This window comes from Acartia tonsa, chromosome 1 (genome assembly GCF_053477335.1).
Source record: "Acartia tonsa isolate MP-2025a chromosome 1, ASM5347733v1, whole genome shotgun sequence".
In the NCBI taxonomy this organism is placed as follows: Eukaryota; Metazoa; Arthropoda; class Copepoda; order Calanoida; family Acartiidae; genus Acartia; species Acartia tonsa.
In genome coordinates, this window is record NC_137260.1 from 36053716 (window position 1) to 36073324 (window position 19609).

A 19609-nucleotide genomic window follows, 5' to 3' on the forward strand; every position below is an offset into this window, starting at 1 on the left:
GACAGATTGGAAAATTATGTCAAAAAAGAAATATCTTCAATAGAAAATGATCATTACAGCAAAGCAAAGCTTGAACCCTTAGAAGGTATGATTTAAATCTTTTCTAGAAGTTGGGGTGGGCATCATAACAATTTATCTGAACGTTAGATGAAGGCATCATTGTATAATATGAGGCAGAAATACAATACATTTAATTTTGATAATTATAGGTAACTAATTTTATAAATAAGGGGGGGGGGGCGTAATGAATTCTAAACTTAAGAGTGAGCAAAATGGTCTAAATATCTAGCTAGATTCTTAAAACTTGGTACATAAGCCTAGTCCTATAGGTACTACATCTAAATGGCAAAAAAATTCAAACTTTTTTATTTTTAGGTTAGGTTAGGTCTTTTTTAGTCTATTTTTATGTAGAAACTTACCTTAAATTGTTTTTTCTTAGGATTTTTTTCTTGAATACACTGTGGCTATTCACAAATGTTATATATTAGAATATTGTTTTTTTAAGTTTTGGTCCCCAACTTGCTGAATCATCTTAAATAGTGTCCTTATGAATAGACATAGTGTATTCAAGGAAAAAACAATAAAAGCAAGTTCCTACAACAAAATAGTCCAAAATAGACCAAAAAGGCCTAAAAATGCCATTTCCGCAGGATTTTCTTACCTAACCTAAAAATATAAAAAAAATTTTCATTAGATGTAGTACCTATTGGTCTCGGCTTATGTACCAAGTTTCAAGAATCTAGCTAAATATTTAGACCATTTTGCTCACTGTTTAAGTTTAGATGTCATTGCGCACCCACCCCATACTCTTTTATTTTATGCTAATTTGACTTTGTCAAGGCTTTTGATACTTAGTTAATGCTTTTTATTAAATGAATATTTTATTTTATAAGCTAAAGATGCACTTACTGAAGATGAATCAAAAGACGACTTACTTAACAATGATGAAGAGGAGGGAATTAAATTAGAAGTTGAAGATGTAGCTGACCACGAACGGCAACAAAAAGTTTTGGAAGAAATATGTTTTGCATTAGATCCAGTTAATTATTTTGAAGATTCTTTTAATGATGAACATAAAACAAGAGAAAATATTTGTTTGGTATGCGGTGCAATTTTTCCAAATAATCATACATTGAAAATACATTATGAAACACACGGAGAAGGTCCGTATTCATGCGCTCATTGTGGAGAAATAGTTAACAATCTAAAACATTTAAGAGATCACATTAAAAGACATAAAGAAAATAAATGTGTTATTTGTGATGAAACATTTCCAAAATTGAGAAGAGAAGAACTATGATTGAACACAGAAAATTCCATGGCGATGGACCATTTACTTGTAAAATATGTGAGAAAGAAAGAAAGAATTTAAATGACTTGTATAAACATTTAAGAAATCATAGAGAAAAGGATCGAGTCAAATGTAAATTGTGTCCCAAAAAAATGAAGAAAACCAAATTAAAAGCTCATATGGGATATCATACGGGTAGGTTGATGAATTTTTAAAATTTCATACCTAATTGTTTATATTTAGAAAATTTCAAGTAGCGCAGCTACTTTATTTGTATGACGCCTTATATAAAATATCAATAATTGAAATTTACTCTGAATGGAATCCTTTGCTTGTTTCAGGAAAGGATATGGAAGAGTGCAAAATATGTTACAAAAGCCACCCAAAGGGCTTTATGAAAATTCACATGCAGTTGAGACATTTAAAAGCTCAAAAGCACTACTGCAAATACTGTCCATCATCTTTCAATAAAGAAAAATTGCTGATAAGACACGAGAAAACACATACAGGTTTGCATTATTAAAATGTCTAAATCAGATATCACAACACTACAATTTTAAAAAAACATGGAAAGTAGATAGCTAACCTATTCTATTACTAGGAGAACCAACCCATGTTTGTAATATGTGTGAGAAAGCATTTTTACATCCACGTCAACTAAGAAACCATCTTTTCACTGAGCATCAAGTCAAAGGTTATATTTTTCAACTTTATACATTAATTTGCTTATATTATTTATCTTTGTTTTTGTTTTCAAGCTTTACTTTTTGATAGTATGATCTATTCTTATACCCTACATACACACACAAGCAAAATTACCCTGGGATAAAAAGGATAAAAACACAAATATTTCTTATTTTAAATGTTTCAAACCCTTTGGTAATTAACTGCCTTTTGGAAAGATTAAGTATTTTTAATTACCTTTTTTTGCCCCTCACAAATACCCAAATTATTAATTTTGTAGCTTAATCTAATTTACCCAATTCTAATGTTCTAGAGGAGAAAGTTTGCAAGTGCAAAGTCTGCGATAGGAAATTCATCAAGCCCAGTGATCTTAAGATTCACATGCGTTGTCATACAGGTGGATTTGATTATAATATTTGAGTTATAAATATTAGAATTAGAATATTAAGAACTGATACAAGTAGAAAAACATAAATAACACTGGACAGAATTAAGGAAATTAATTCCGTTTGAAATTGCTGAAAATTTGGATATTTTTGGGCATAATTAGTGTTGGTTTAAAGCTTGTTTTGTGCTGTAATTAAAGGGAAGTGCGCAAGAAGGGTGGGGAAAAAAGAAACAAGTGGGTTGTCGATAATTTTCACTTAATTGTTTGTCAGAATCCTGGACCCTTGACACTGATAAATACACATTTAAAGAACTTGTACCTAAGTAATGTCACGTTTTAAAAATTTCTTTCAAAAAATAGATTGGTTGAAGACAGACATACAATGATATTTTATTCAAACATTTCATCGAATATTTAGGAGAAAAACCATATAAATGCAATGACTGTGAAAAATCCTTCAGAACAGTTGGTCAACGCCAGTGCCATGCGCGGATTCATACAGGTTTATTCTTTTAAAGTTGAAAAATATAAAATATATAAGTAAAAGTATGAATATTAGGATTGGAGAGACAATTTTTTGTGGGATAAATGTTATTGTTTAGGGTACATATTGGGTCTCAAAGTCGGACGAAAAAATTTTTTATTTTTTATTTTTTTTGAAGGTCGGAAAATGATTGGGTTGTACAAAAACTGATAAGAGCTAAGATTAGACGTCTTCGGGGGACTTAAAAAGCATTCAATTGGCTATCCATTTCCGTTGAAATCATAAATAAGTTTTTTTTCCTTTTTTCAGAAAATAACGGTTTTTGCTTTTTATACTACCTTTTTTAAAAATTTATAGGATTCTATAAAAAAAATGAAATTTCTCGTACTTAAAAAAAAAAATTTCTAGAAAAAATTGTCCGAACGTCATAAAAAAGTTTGTGCATGATTTTTATTACATTTGATTTAGCAACTTTAACCTTTTGGGCATGCTGTAATCATATCAATATGTAATAGGTTTTTGGAAGCTTGTAAAACGACCACCGACTTCTTTTTGAGGATTCGGTAGAAATTTTTAGGTCCAATTTTGACAAACTTCCTAAAGTTCTAGGATAATGCCCTTTTTGGACCTGTTAGGCTTTTTCGAGATCTTTCAAATTTTCTTGGTCCCCTTTAAAAATAATAATTTTTACCCCCTTTTTTTCTTCAAAAAACACCCGAGTTCGCCCTGCCTTACCCTATGTTGTTTTCAGGTGAAAAACCATACAAATGTGATCACTGTGGGAAAGGATTTAGATTAGGAGGTCAACGGATAAATCACATGAGAATTCATACAGGTAAAGGTTATCAATATTGAAAACTTCTACTTTTATTTTTTTTATGGTCAGTTTTCTCTTTGGAGGTTTGAGATCCTTTGCTGCACATACAAACAGTTGACTAACAGAATTTTTTGTAACAAGATTTATAACCAAACTCTTGCAGGGGAAAAACCGTATTCATGTGAACAATGCGGAAAATCTTTCTCTCAGAGGTCCCATATGAGAACACACATAAAATTGGTCCATGAAGGAGAGAAAGTGAAAACTCCGGAGCCGGCAATGTGCGGCATTTGTGGCAAACAATTTTACAGCAAACAATCATTAAAGGTATTTCCTTTTTAATATCTAACTATTTTACATCATTTGTTATAGATATTTATCTCATTTTTATTTTATTTTGTTATTAGACACATGAAGTACTGCATAGTGGCTCAAAACCATTTAAATGCGAACATTGTGACAAAAGTTTTGCAGTTGTTTATAACCTGAACAGCCACTTGAAATCTCACTTTGAAGTGGATGATGTCAAAGCATTGACTTGTGATCAGGGATATTATAAATGCTACAATTTACAAATGTAAAATAGATTTTGTTAAAACTTACCCCCCCCCCCCCCCCCCCCACTTGTTGAAAAACAATAAAATTAAAATAGAAACATAGTTTTAAAAGATGTTAGGTAATTTGAATTTGCCCTGTTGTCAAGTGAATAATTATAGACAATTCAGTTGTGATTACATAGATTACGTAATAAGAAAGTTATCTTTATTTTTTTCTTCTTCTGGAAATAGATTCAAAATAGAGCATTTACAATATATTGATTTTGTCAGTGTGGGAAAGTATATAAATCAAAAGCATCACTAAGGGCTCACATGAAGATAACACATGAACAAAATGAGAAACATCAATGTTCACTTTGTTCCTCAGAATTTACAAGAAAAGAAAATATGTTACGACATATAAAAGATGTTCATAAAGGAATAAAAAATCATAAATGTGATGTTTGCAGCCAGGCTTTCTCTAACAGCACGGTAAGAAATATAAAATTACAGAACGGCTTCGAAACCGATTAATATTCGCTGGAATTAGAACCGGTTCTAATCCATACTGAACAATTATGTATAGCATCGTATTACAGAAATTTTCCACGAATATTAGAACATAAATCATAGAATTAATCACAATTTTGTTGGCCCTTGCCTTCTGCCCCTCGGTTTTACAAAACTGGTTTTAATCTTAAAAATTTTCATTTTGACATCCGCGGAAAGCTGTCTATGTATAATACGATGCGATAAATAACTTTTACAATATTAATCTAATTAAGTTTTCATATTTTTGTTCATTTCAGCTTTTGAAACAGCATATGAGAGTACATACAGGAGAAAAACCATTTCAATGTGAAGTCTGCAACAAGTCATTTACACAAAGCAGTTCCTTATATAGTCACAAAAAGAAGGGATGTAGCTAACTTATCATCTATCTTAAATTTACATGCTTTAATTCCACATTTGGAAAAACTAAGACAAATATTTTTTTTTATTTTCAGACAAAATGAAGTTTGAGGATCAGGAGAATCCTGATAAAGGGGAATTGGGGGATGCTGATATAAAAAATGTTATCAAAAATGTTGATGAAAATCAAATAGTAAGTTTTTGCTTATCTATGAGAAGAGGAAAGCTGTAAATTACCTTAAAGGTCGTCTCAGTAATTGTTTGCCTTTTACATACTTATCATGATATAATAGCCCAAAACCCAAAGAATGATAAAAAGATAATCTGAAAAAATACTTCAGTTTTAGCATTTATAAGACACTTTTATATTATTAAAAGGGGGGAGGCGGATATGCCACTTTTTAAAACCAAAAGTAAAACGTGCATGATGTCAGCTCATAAAACAGTTACAGCTCTAAAATTCTGCACAGCAGTTGCTTTTGTGGTAAACAATATGGAACTGTGAAGAAACGACGGCGGAACCGCCGCTCCCGCCGAAATTTTTTTTTGCCTTTTCTCGCCATGATAGACAATTAATCCGCTCCCGCCGAAAACCGCCGTTTCCCGCCGATTTTTTTTGCCTTTTTTCGCGAAAAGAGACAGTTCTCAATCATCTGAGATAAACTTTTTTTTCTTTATAAAAATTTCGCTTATATTTTCACTTGACACTTGTAAGATTTTACACTTGCAATTTGCAAGTGTCACGTGAAAATATAAGGGAAATTTTTATGAGAAAAAAAGTTTATCTCAGATGATTGAGAACTGTCTAATTTGGCGAAAAAAGGCAAAAAAAACAATTCGACGGGAAACGGCGGTTTTCGGCGGGAGCGGCGGTTACATGTTGTTCTCCACAAAAGCAACTGCTGTGCAGAATTTTAGAGTTTTAAATCTTGTATGGGCTGAGATCATGCACGTTTTACTTTTGGTTTTAAAAAGTGGCACATCCGCCTCCCCCCCTTTGATTTGATACATATCCTTTTATAAAAGTAATAGGATATGTGTCTGTCTGTCTGTGTAGTTGGTTGTAGCTTAGAATCTCGCTAACCACTGAACTGATAATAAATAATTTTTGGGAAGGGTATTTCCACCCTCCTAATGGAACCTCTTCCCCCCAACCCCCCACAAAAAATGTTTGTTTTAAACTACAGTCAAAAATGCAGTATAGACCAACCATCCTTCCTACCTTCCTTAAGTGCTTTCACAGGCCTCTAGGTGCGTAGTCACATAGAGGGTCTCAATACCTTAAATTTCAGTACAAATAATTTCTGTTTTAGTTACAAACAGTAGAAGACCCAGAATTACCAGAAGTTGTGGATTCCCTTAAGAAAACTAAATCAATGTTACAGACTTTTGCTATTGAAATCAGTAAAAGGTTAGATTTTTCATGCCGGTCATAATGTTTTCATTGCATGTTATAAATGTTTGTTAAAATAGCTTTGTAGTGTTTATCTTTTTTATTTTGTCATTCCATTTTTGACCCTGAGTAATGTTTTTTTTAACTTTTTAAATTTTTTATAGAATCCAAGAAACTTGGTGTGATCAGCAGCTGAGCTTTATATTAATTGAAGTCAACAACGCTCAGGATAAGTTGGAAAGTTACATCAAGAAAGAATTAAACTCAAAACAGAATGCTGTTTTCAGCAATCCCAAACTGGAACCCATTGAAGGTAAAATATTATTTTTTTCTTTAAAAATATTTTGAATTTTTAGTAACAGATAGGTACAAAATAATACATGCATAATGGCAATACATGTTTGCTTGTAGATAGTATGATGTAAATGTAAAAAAAACATATAAGATGGTAAAAATAATTAATAAAAAGTCCCTGTATATAGTTTTATTACAAAATCATTATTTCTTAGTATTTTAAAAAGATCATAAACAGTAAAAAATTAAAAGGTGATTGCTTGGAGGTTTTTCTAACTTAAAGGTTCTTTTTCTATATTAATATTAAAATGAATAAGCAAATGTTAATAGAATTATAAAATTAGAAATATTGTTTTTACTCTTTAGTGCCTGATCAATCCCTAGATGTGAAAGAAGATCTAAAAGACGCAGCTCTAATAGCTGATGATGGTATTAAGCTGGAGGTTGAAGAAGCTATGGAAGCCCAGCGACAATACTCTGTTCTAGAACAGATCTGCTTTGCCCTGGATCCTAATAGGAAAAATATTTATCATTTTGAATTGTTTCATTTAATTAAAACCTTAGCTTATAGTTTTTTTTTATTTACAAAACAATATAAAAAGATATAGGTAAATAAATATATTATATATGCTTTTACATCATAAGCCAATTTTAAGCCTGTTTTCTTAAGAATACTGAGTATTGAAAAATAAACCTAAATAGTAAATAGTTTTACCGCCTTTTTCAAAGAGAAGCTTTGATCTATTCCTAATTGAATACCTTTCCTTATAATTTGCTTTAAATGATAGAGATTTTGACTCTAGTGTGTATGATGAAAATCAAATGTATGAGGATGAAGCCTATGACGATTATGACGAAGATTATGAGGTAGTTGTATAATAGCCGGGGTTGTCATTTTGGGCGGGCGGTTTTGGGCCGCCCAATATAAGGTCCTTTTGGGCAGTTTTGACCACCCCCCTTTTAGGGGGGAAAGAAAAAGGGGAGGGGGTGAAAAAAGAGGGGGGGCCTATGTTTTGGGTGATATTAACTATTAAATAAAGTAAGTTTTTTTGTATCTAGAGAAGGATTTCGCTAACTGCTGAACCAAAATGGTTCTCCTTTCCAGTGAAGGATCTTGCCAAACCGATATGGATCTTTTATAGGTCCTGAGATGGTTTTAAGCTATTCTATTTAAAATAGCTTATTTCAAGATTTCGATCGTTGATATTTCAAACAGATAATTTCTATTAAAGAAAAAATAATAATAAAGGAAAATACAGAAGAATTGTTTTTTTTATTCTTTGTTTATTACGATTTCAACATTATATTATAGTGAATCATGAGCTGCCCAAAACAATTAGGTGTATTAAATTTTTTCTATTTTTCATATTTTATCCTAATTTTAACTTACACAACAACTTCATGAATATCATATCGATTTCTCTCCCTGTAATATCCTTCCCTTTTATTGCTTTTCAAAAAGGCTTCGCTACTAGCAACTTTAAGAGTCCTTGTTCTATTTTAGCCATCTTTCAAGCAAGAAACACGCAAAGAAAGGAAGACAAGACGAGAAAGAAACTCTGTTAAAAACGAAGAAGTAGAGTGTCTTATTTGTGGAATCTTCATATCAGGAGTTGACCGTCTAAACACCCATTACAAAGACCACGGGGATGGTCCGTACAAATGTTTGGTCTGTAATGAAGAGACTGAAGATATCCCCAGCCTTTCAGAACACTATAGCAATACACATCCTCTAACCAAAAACAGAAAAGTTTATAAAACAAAGAAAAATAAGTGTATTCTTTGTGATGAAATCTTTCCAGATAATCAAACATTAAATGATCATTATGATACCCATGGTCCCGGTCCCTATGATTGTAAAACCTGCGGAGCCTCTGTGTCCGACCTAAAAACTATGAAAGATCACGTGACAAGACATAAAGAATCCAGCTGTGCGGTGTGCGATAGGAAATTCCCAACCAGAAAACGAATGATTATTCATCGTAATTCACATGGAGAAGGTCCCTTTGATTGCCGCCAGTGTGGAAAGACAAGGAAGAATATGAAAGAATTTCTGCATCACCTGCGTGATCATACTCTGAATGACGAGGTTGCGTGTGAAGTTTGCAACAAGAAAATGGCAAGAAAGAAGCTTAAAGATCATATGGGCTATCATACAGGTATACAATACACATGTTTATGATTTTTACAAAATAAAATTAGGAATTTCTAAAGAAAAAATATTTTCAATACGTGTTATATAAAGACTAGACTCTCTCATTAAGCTTCATTCCCCTACCCTTTTTTTCCTATTTCACAAACCTTTCTTTCTGCAACCCTTTCTTAGATAATCTGACCATCAATTGAACTCGTCTTAAACTTTTGTAAGTGACCATCATAAATACAGTTATACTGTGAAAAAAGTTGTTTTATAAAACCTTAAGATTTCAATATTTGTTTGTTTAATTTTAAAGAAAATAACATTTAGTTAACCTTTTTTGTTATAGCCGTTAATTGCCTTGGTTTTCAGGTTTACCTTTGTCCTTTACGTCGTGAAATTAGAGAAATATGTTAAGCTTTCATATGAATGTATATTTTTTTTTTGTAAAAGACTAAACGATTCTAAATTTTCCTAGGCGAGGATATGGAAGAGTGTACCATATGCTACAAGAGCCATCCCAAAAGTTTCATGAAGATTCATATGCAGTTGAAGCATTTAAACGGCGGCCGTTTTTACTGCAAATTTTGTGATTGTTCATTCAAGCAAGAGTCGCTGCTGGAAAAACATACTAAAATTCACACAGGTTTGTTCCTTAATTATTTGTTGTATGTGTGTTCAGTATGATCTCATAAACTATTTTACTGATTAGTCTAGAATACTTGGCGGAATCTCTGTTGACTTACATTACAAAAAATTTAATACGGTATATCAACCCACAAAATCAATGACAGCTACTGACTAAGAAAGTGAAAGAGATATGTAAGTTTATATGTATATTTCAATAGATTTATGACATCAGAGGTGGATTCTTATAAAACTTTTTTTGGCTTCCTGGCTCACTAAGATCAGTGAGGCTTGCAGTAAGGCAAAATTATCACCACCTAATTTTTAGCGAGCCTCACTGATATTAGTGAGGCAGTGAGCCAAAAAGTTTTTTAAGAATCCACCTCAGTTTTCTGAACCTAACTCCTTTTCTGTGTCGAGTTATTACTATAGTAGACTGAAAGAGAACCGAATATAGAACATCATTAAAGAAGCATTGAATAACGAATAGCTTCGCTACTTAATAAATGAACCTTATTTAAATATAATTTTTATTACATGAAATATAACGATACTTAAGGGCCTCTAAGGGCGCTTGAAGAAAAGGGGTGCGTTGTAGCAAACCTTCACTTTTAAATTCAATGTTTTAAAGAAATATATATTTTTTTTAGGGGGGGGGGGGGGAGGCGAGGGGTAGGTAATTTTTCTAGGGCCGATTTCTCTTGAGAGGGTTTTGGTACCTTCCCCCAAAATAGTTTTACAACTTACCAGAAACTATGATAAGTTGAGCTTGACTGTAAAGGAGAACCATATCGGTTCAGCGGATAGCGAGAACCTTCGGTACAGACAGACAGACAAACAATTGTACATGCAAAGAATAGTATTCATAATTTGTCCTATTGATGAACATAATAATTTTGTAGGAGAAAAATCGCATTGCTGTGACAAATGTGGCAAAGCTTTCCTCCATCCACGTCAACTGAAAAACCATCTCTTTACCATTCATGGTATTAAAGGTTAGTATTTCATTTTACATGTTAATTTTTATGAGATGATACAATCCTCTCTTTCCTTTATTTTAATTTATTTTTAAAAACATATTAGTTATGTCTTTTTTTACGGTTAATTAAAGTCATTTAACAATCGTAAAATTTTTTTATTTTGTAAACAATCAGTCACCACTTAATAGCAAAGTTTTAATTTTTATTTAAATACGACCTAAGTAAATCTACAACAAATTTATTTTTATTACAAATGTTTTCAAATCGATATTGTTTGGCTTAATATTTAATGTGATTAAATAAGGGGGGGGGGGTTTAATGCAACCATCTCGTAATCAATGTATAAATGGCACTTAGAATTCGAATTTCGATCTGATATTTTGCATGAGTAATCCTTGGTAGGTCTATTTTCCCTAAATCGAACAAAAAGTTGAAAAAGTAACAGCTAACGGCTCAGCCGTTTAGCCGTTTTTTGGCTATTTTTAGGGCAAATCTGTCAAAAATTACGTAGAAATCAACATTTTAAAACATATTTTTGCTCTAAATCATGTGAAATGATACAAAAAAATATTTTTTTAGATTTCTAGTACCAGCAACTACCGGCTGGAATAGTTTAAAAACTTTTTGGGTCGGAAAAGAGCATTATGTGGAGAGAGGTTTCGTGATTTATTTCCATAGAAAAAAGCCAAAAAATTACTAAGCGGCTGAGCTGCCAGCCGTTAGCCGTTACTTTTCCAACTTTTTGTTCGATTTAGGGAAAATAGACCTACCAAGGATTACTCATGCAAAATTTTATATCGAAATTCGAATTCTAAGTGCCATTTATACATTGATTACGAGATGGTTGCATTAACCCCCCCCCCCCCCCCTTTAATTGTTTGTAATATATTTTTTTATAGATTTAATTATAAAATTTAAAAAAATGATTTCTTATTTTTGTCTTCGTTGTGAACATATTCTTATCCTTACCTAGGTGAAGAAGAAAGCTGCTACAAATGTAAGATCTGTGACAAAGCTTACTTCATTCCAAGTCTACTGAAGAGACACATGCTGAACCACACGGGCGAGAAGCCCTACAAGTGCGATCATTGTCCAAAGGCGTTTAGATCAGCGGGACAAAGGATAAATCACCAGAGAATCCATACAGGTGACAAGACTTTGATTTTATATAAGAAAAGGGATGCAGGGAAAGTAAATTGATTCTTTTCAGTAATTAGAAGAGCATAATGTAATTACATAAGGCACTGAAGTGAAGTTTTTGGGCAGCAGGTTAATTTATATTTCACCTTCCTTTGATATTGCACTGTGGTAAGAAATCTTTAAGGACCTGTTAGGACCTCTATCCCAACGGGGCCTTTTTTTGTGTAAGTTAAATTTTCCTTTTATTCTAGTTATAATCTTATTTATCCTAATCATATCTTTTAATTTCCAGGTGAAAGGCCATACTCATGTGATCAATGTGGAAAAGCATTTGTACAGCGCGCGCACATGCGCACACACATAAAGCTGGTGCATGACGGGGAGAAGATGAAGCCTAAGGTTCCCACCCCACAGATGTGCGGGCTCTGTGGCAAAACTTTCTATAGCAAGCAAACTCTTAGGGTAAGTTATTTTTTAAAGATTCAATAAATTGTCTTTATTGTTTCAGTCAGTGTTATTCATTATTCAAAATAAATTTAATCTATATTTAAATATTAATAGATTATATTTGCTCAACGAAAAACTGTGTTAAAAGTTGTTTTTGTATTTGATTGTTTTCAAACATAGCCAAAAAAACATTTTTTGCAATAATCATTGCCAATCTTTCAATATCATGAAAAATATATTAATGGATAAAAATTATTAGATTATTAGAGATTCTCGCATACCCTAATAAAATGTTTCTCTCAGCTGGCTAATATGACGATACTCCCATCCCCCCCCCTTTTACTTTTACCCCATCCCATACTCTGAACATGGAGAAACATATTGACCAATATATTTAGACTATATTAGCAACAAAAATTCTTCTGTCACAATATCTACGTATTCTATATTAATATATGCATATTACTAAATGTAAAAGCATAGGTGTATTTTTGCTTTGTAAGCCCAGCTAAAGGTCGGGAGGGAAGGGGGGTTAAAAATATGTGGGGGTGGAAAATAAACGAAAAAAAGGGGGGGGGGGATTTTTTTTGCAGCCAGGGAAAAAAATGAATCTTATGAAAAAATGCTCTTTTGTAATGTAATTTTAATTGTAGAACCACGAATTGCTTCACACTGGTGAGACTCCATTCAAATGTGAGCACTGTGACAAATCATTTGCCCACACTCATGGCTTGAACATGCACATCAAACAAACACATTTGACTGAAGATGATCTCATTGCTTTAACTTGTGATCAGGAATTTATTAGATAATTACTTGGATTATTAAAACATTATTCTAGATTTTATTATATTATTAAAAAGTGTAGATCTACTTAATATAAAGTAATGACATATTAAAAATTTTAGCATTATTATGATTAGAAATAAGAAAATATTGTACACTTCGCTAATCTTAATTGGAAATTATATTACTATCAAATACAATTTGTATAATGATTCGACGTTGTTTTGACTTAGGTATATAGTTTGGACTACAAATTGAATTTGTTTACGAATCGTGGATTTTATTATTAAGTACTTTTCAACTTTTCTGTTAATGGTAATTATTCAATACAACTACAAATTGGCAGTGTGGAAAAGTTTACAAATCTAAGCTATCCCTGAAGCTGCACATCAAGAACATCCACGAGCAGGCGGAGAAGATCCCGTGCCCCCACTGCACAGTCGAGTTCACCAGGAAGGAGAACATGTTGCGCCACATCAAGGATGTCCACAAGGGGATCAAGAATCACAAGTGTGATGTCTGCAGTCAGGCATTCTGCAGTAGCACAGTAAGTTTTACAAATCCTTATAAAAGAGTAACAAGATGTCTGTACTCTGTATGTCTGTGTGTGCATTTAGATCTCGCTGGACTCCTTTAGATCTTTTGTTCTAGAAGGTTTCTATAACTATAACCTTCCCAAGAAAAATCGCCCCTAAAAACTACTCCACTAATTTTTAAAAAATATTTTTAATGGTTGAGGGTCGACTTAAACATCCCACTTCCCTAAAATGTCCATGAAGCATTCTTTCTCCATCCCCGCCCATGTATATTATTTTAAACAATATTTCAGTTTTTATAATAAATTTTAGGTATTAAACCAGCATATGAGAGTGCATACTGGTGAGAAACCATTTTCTTGTGATGTATGCAACAAGGCATTTACACAAAGAAGTTCCCTATACAGCCACAAAAAGAAAGGCAGCTGTAGTTAAGAGAAAAAAACACAATTCTATGCATGATTTTCCAATTTCTTTACCAAAAACATTGATTGTTTTTAAGCCTTTTAAACATATGTAGAATATAGACTTTTAAAAATTATTATAATGCTTTAAGTTTAGAGAAAGATGAAAGATCGTAAATTGTTATTTTAGTTACCATAACTTGAATTATACATTAATTTGATGTAATTTTATACTACTAATGAAAGAAATATTAAATGAAGCTTTATTAATTATCACGAATCTTGTGAAAAATAATGTACAATTATTATATAAATTCATTCATAATGTTGTAAATATGATATCATACCATTGCCTATAGTATTAGAAATTAAATACCTGTATAATATTTTAAAAATAATGCCATTGAATCTTTTCAATCTGCTCAAAATTAATTAGAAATATTTTCTTTTCTTTAAACGTAATAATATTTACATTAATTTTGTTATTCATTTGCATTTATCTTGTATGAAAATTATGTTTCAGATAAAATGAACGAGTAGCAAAAAGAGTATTAAAAAATAAATTTACAAGGTAATATGTTTTAACTTTAATTTACATTATGCTACTCTACAATAAGGATATATTCGTATGTCCGTACGTAAACAAAACACACTCTAGCTACAGACATTGCAATTGAAATGTTGAAAAACTATTATGTCATTAGTTTATTATTATTGATACTGTATTAAAGTTAAGTGCATTACTTGATATATAGTAATTTTAACAATTTTTTATTGATTTAGATTGAACATGAAGTTTGAAGAACTAGAGAACGGGGAAGCTGATATCAAAAACATCAAATTTAAAACTCATCAAGATAATGAAATCACGGGGGTAAGAATTTTAAATTTGTAAATAACGATCTCCAATCCAACCCCTTTCTTTACCCCATCCCCTCCCCTCCTACTGGATGATTTATTTGACCAATAGAATTAATATGTCCATGTTAGCAACCTAAATAGACGACAATTTTTCCCATGTCAATATATATTTAGTTTACGTATGCTATATCCATTGAAGAATTAAAATAAAATAATTTTTATTCTTTAGTTGCCTAGCTTGCAGATAGAGGAATATCAAGAATTGATAGAAATAGTCCAAGTTCTCCACAAAACTAAAACATTGCTACAGTCCTATGCAATAGAGATTAACAAAAAGTTAGTATTTAAACGTTTTAAACAGAATTCCATTTTAATAGTTACAAAGCTTTAGGCTTGAAAAATTAAGAAAACAGGCTGATAATCAGCGGTTATATATTTGGTTTAAATTAAACTAAGTGTTAGTTAAATTGCAAGAATTTTAAAAATGGATTTGTGTTAAATCTGTAAGTTTTTAATTTGTTTTATGCTTGGTGTAAATAAAGTTTATGAGTCATGGATAGATTTGTTTTTCAAAACACTTTTACAGTTTATTACTATATTTTTTACTACAGGATACAAGAGCCCTGGAGCGAACAACAAGTTGATGAGATACTCAATGAAGTTAGTGTTGCTCAAGAAAGACTTGAAAATTTTATAAGATCTTCCAATAATTCTAAAGAGATTCAAGTTTACCCGGATTTTCCAAAGATAGAACCCAACGATGCCTTAGGTAAAGTAGTTGTTTATGCTTCTATAACGCGTGGTTGATATAACTAAGTGAGACATGTTATTATCTTAGCAGTTATAAATGATAGATGTTTAAAAATTATTGTTAAGGTTAATTTAAACTATAAATAATCTGCTCTATAACAAACTCTGTCTTGAATTCATTAATTTTTGCTTAGTTTTAAATCTATTCGATTACTGAAATATAATTTAGATTACCATGACTCCACTGAGATTAATTCCACTGAAGATTTCACAGAGAATACTGAAACAGATCTCAAGCCAGAGGATGATGAAGTTAAGCTAGAAATTGATGAACTAGACCATGAGAAGCATGAAAATCATGTAAACCCTGAGGAAAGCTTCTGGGAAAAGGATATTTTTGATGGAACTGAGGTAATAATTTTAAATTAAAACCTTTTAAGATACAAAGTAGAACATTATCCATCCGTGTAAATGTAAGGTTAAAACTTAAGGCGCAGTACCCATAAGTGTGTGGGTTGCCATTTTGCCAGTGGTAATCAACAAACTTGATATTCCATGTTAGGCTGAATTCCTAATATGATTATGCAGTGTAGGTACATGATATTTTTCTTTCTTTTAGGCAACAATCAAGGAGGAGGAAACTAACACAAGAGACTATAATTGTATTGTTTGTGAGGAATCCTTTTCAACCCTTCACATTTTGAAAACACACTATAAAACACATGGCGAAGGTCCTCATAACTGTATGGAATGTGGTCGTGAATGTAGCAGCCTTAGAAATTTAAGAAAACATTTCAACAGTCATTCTATTATTAAAGAAAGACGACTTTCTGTCGAATATAAATGTGTCTTTTGCAGTAAATCTTTTCTTGGTATGAAGAAATTAATCACACACTATAAAAGCTATGGTGATGGACCTTATGAATGCAAAGAATGTGGAATAGAAATTGAAAACTTTAACAACTACAAAGAACATTATAAGAAACACACAGCCACAGGTGGTGAAAATTTTCAACAACAAAAATGTGTTGTTTGTCAACAAACGTTTCTTGGCATCAATAAACTTAAACTTCACCATAAAATTCACGGAGAAGGACCATTTAAATGTAATATTTGTGGTAAAGAAAAGGAAACAATAAAGCTTCTCAGACTTCATGTAACAGACCATACAGCTTATGAAATAGTTCAGTGTGAATTTTGTGAAAAGCAAATGACGAAAAAGAAGCTCCGACATCATTTGAGTTACCACACAGGTATGGAAACCAAGACATGAATTAAAGTCAACACTTATGCTTCTTGATCTTTTTATCAACCTCAAGGGACTGGACTAGGATTCTGACAAACAATTCTAAGTAAAAATTTCCCCACAACTCCTCCCCCCAGCCTTTATTATCCACTTTCCTTTAGTTACAGCACAAAACAAATTTTACGCCAACATTGCGTCATATAAATTTACAAATTTTCAGCAATTTTTAATGGATTTAGTTTGCTGGATCACGGCCTCTCACCAACATATTATTTTTTTCTAAAGGGAAGTTTATGTTTCTCTTTTATTAAGATAATTATTGTCATGATTATACCTGATTTAGGTGTTGGACTTGAAGAATGTAAAGTTTGTCACAAGAAGCACCCAGCTGCATGGATGAAAATTCATATGAAAAATAAACACATTGACAAGTTTCAGTGTAATTATTGTGAGCGGGCATTTACAAGCAAGGAGAGATTGGCAAAACATATTAGATCACATACAGGTTACAATTTGTTTCATTTTTGAAAGATAGTTAAAATTTTGAAATGGCATTTTTTGGGTATATTTTTATTCAAAAATGGGTCTTTACATATTTTAAAAATATTAACTTTTATAAGAGCAAATTATTGGTTATCATACTATACCTATTTTGTTGATGTTTTATTTTTTTAAACAGTATGTAGGTATATAAATAAATCAAAACCTATTTTTTATTAAAATAGGAGAAAAAGCGTATAGTTGTCAGTATTGTGGACGCTCTTTCTTCCATGAAAGTACTCTAAAAAGCCACTTAAAAATTCATAATGGTAAGAATTTTATATAAAATTTAATTTAAAGTTGTCTGTAGTGTATTTATGTGTATTTGGGATACAGACAGACAAATGATTAATGAACATTAAATTATTAGAAGAAAAAATAGGATCAGGGAAGATTGACAATTTTTCCAACCTATTATTTGAAATACTTAATAATCTTAACCCCTTCTTTAGAGTATTAGTTTGATTATCTTAATTGCATAATATTTTCATTTAGGTGAAAAAACGTCTCACTGTCAATACTGTGAAAAATCCTTCTACTCAGAAACCCAGCTGAAAATGCATATTAGAATGCATACAGGAGAGAAGCCGTACAGCTGTGCTGAATGTGGGAAAAGATTTGCTCGAAGTGGTGCCTTGATCACTCACAAGAGAATACACACAGGTTAATAGCTTTTACAAATCATTAGACCTCTAAATACAGGACTCGAATCTGAAACTGCAAGAAACGGACAAACAGAGGTTACCCCTTCTGTTATTAAAATAATTGGTTGAAACGATTGGCCACTACTAGATAGGACCCAACCAATCAAAATCAAAAGTATCTAAAATTTTTGATAAGATAGCGTTTTTATAAAACCTATAAGTTATAGTCCCTTTCGTGACAACGCCTCTTAAGGGACGTTTCTTCGTATTTCCACAGTAGTTTTTTTTCTATTTCTAGCCCCTGCGGGGGACTCTAACCCTGCGGGACAATTACCTAAATTAACCTAACCTAAAATAACCTATCAAAAGCTACTATGAAAATACGGCGAAACGCCCCTTTAGAGGCGTTGTCCAGTATCCCCTCCTTCCTTGAAAAAGTGTCTCTTCCATTATTGATTTCTTTATGCAGGAGAAAGGCCTTATTCTTGTGATATTTGTGGTCTTTCTTTCATCCAGAAACCTCATATGAAGACACACAAAGCATTGAAGCACGAGGGTGTTAAATTGAGCACCATTGTTAAAAGAAAAGAATGCATGTGTGGCATTTGTGGACGAATTTGTTCTAGTCAAGCTGCTCTAAGGGTTAGTGTTTCTTTAAATTAGAATCAAATTTTTAAAAAATCAAGAAAAAAGTTTAAGATTTTTTTATCCAGTTTTTAGGCCATAATTGATAGCCCAATAATCCCTTAATCTGAAAAAATCTTGATTTGACACAATTAGCTCCTTTGACAAAATAATAAGATTTTATTGGACTTTAATCTTACATAATACATAATCAAAACTACACTAATAAGATATACTATTATTATGTTGGAAAAATCCATCTTGTTTCAAACGAAAACACTATATTTGTTTAACAGTCTCATGAGATGATTCACACCGGTGAGAAGCCATTTAAATGTGAACACTGTAACAAATGTTTTGCCCAAAGTAGCAGTCTGAAAATACACTCAGAAACACACAACACAGAAAAGAACTACTCATGTGAAAAGGGATATTTTTTTATCTATTTGCTTTCTAGCCTTCCTGCATTGCTTGAAGATTTCCTAATCTTTCTTAATATTTTACAATCTTAAGTTTATTCATTAAATGGATATAATAGATAAAAATATCAAACATTCATCCTTTAGTGTGGCAAAACCTTTAAAACCAAAGCTTCCAGACGTCTACATGAACGTTACCACGACCAAACAGAAAAATTTTCATGTACATTGTGCAACTTAGAATTTACCCGCAAGGGTAATATGTTGCGCCATATAAAGGATGTACATCAAGGAGTGAAGAATCATACTTGTGAAGTCTGTGCACAATCTTTCTGCAGTAAAACAGTATTGGCACAGCACATGAGAGTACATACAGGAGAAAAACCATACAAATGTGATGTTTGCAATAAAGCATTTACGCAAGCCAGTTCATTATACAGTCACAAAAAGAAAAATTGTACCAGTTTGTAAAGTAGTTTTAAAAAATTTAATGCCATTTTTGAAGCTTATTAACTTAAATTTTGAAGATTGATAAAGGGATAGTTCTATGAAGTGTATTTAAAGAGTTAAGGTACTTAGATAAGTGAACTTTTATATGTCTTAGTAGAATATATTAGGCATTGGATAGATATGATTATATGTTAAAGAATTTTTAACATTGACCAGACC

The 19609-nt window shown here is 31.8% G+C and overlaps 1 protein-coding gene across 1 annotated transcript; it reads left to right on the forward strand.

Moving 5' to 3' along the window:
* The first annotated feature begins 1296 nt into the window (after positions 1-1296).
* LOC145327269 (uncharacterized) lies at positions 1297-19501 on the forward strand. The gene is made up of 34 exons (XM_080170862.1): positions 1297-1486; positions 1633-1800; positions 1893-1985; positions 2289-2372; positions 2782-2865; positions 3599-3682; positions 3828-3991; positions 4072-4208; positions 4488-4692; positions 5010-5058; positions 5184-5305; positions 6426-6523; positions 6670-6818; positions 7166-7313; positions 7600-7669; positions 8304-8958; positions 9415-9582; positions 10466-10558; positions 11517-11690; positions 11976-12145; positions 12784-12924; positions 13260-13463; positions 14384-14427; positions 14640-14730; positions 14947-15053; positions 15329-15486; positions 15697-15878; positions 16087-16720; positions 17057-17218; positions 17439-17522; positions 17749-17916; positions 18367-18539; positions 18818-18947; positions 19086-19501. The coding sequence occupies exons 1-34, from the start codon at positions 1297-1299 to the stop codon at positions 19409-19411; spliced, it is 5709 nt and encodes a 1902-aa protein (XP_080026988.1). The 3' UTR covers positions 19412-19501.
* Positions 19502-19609: the final 108 nt, after the last annotated feature.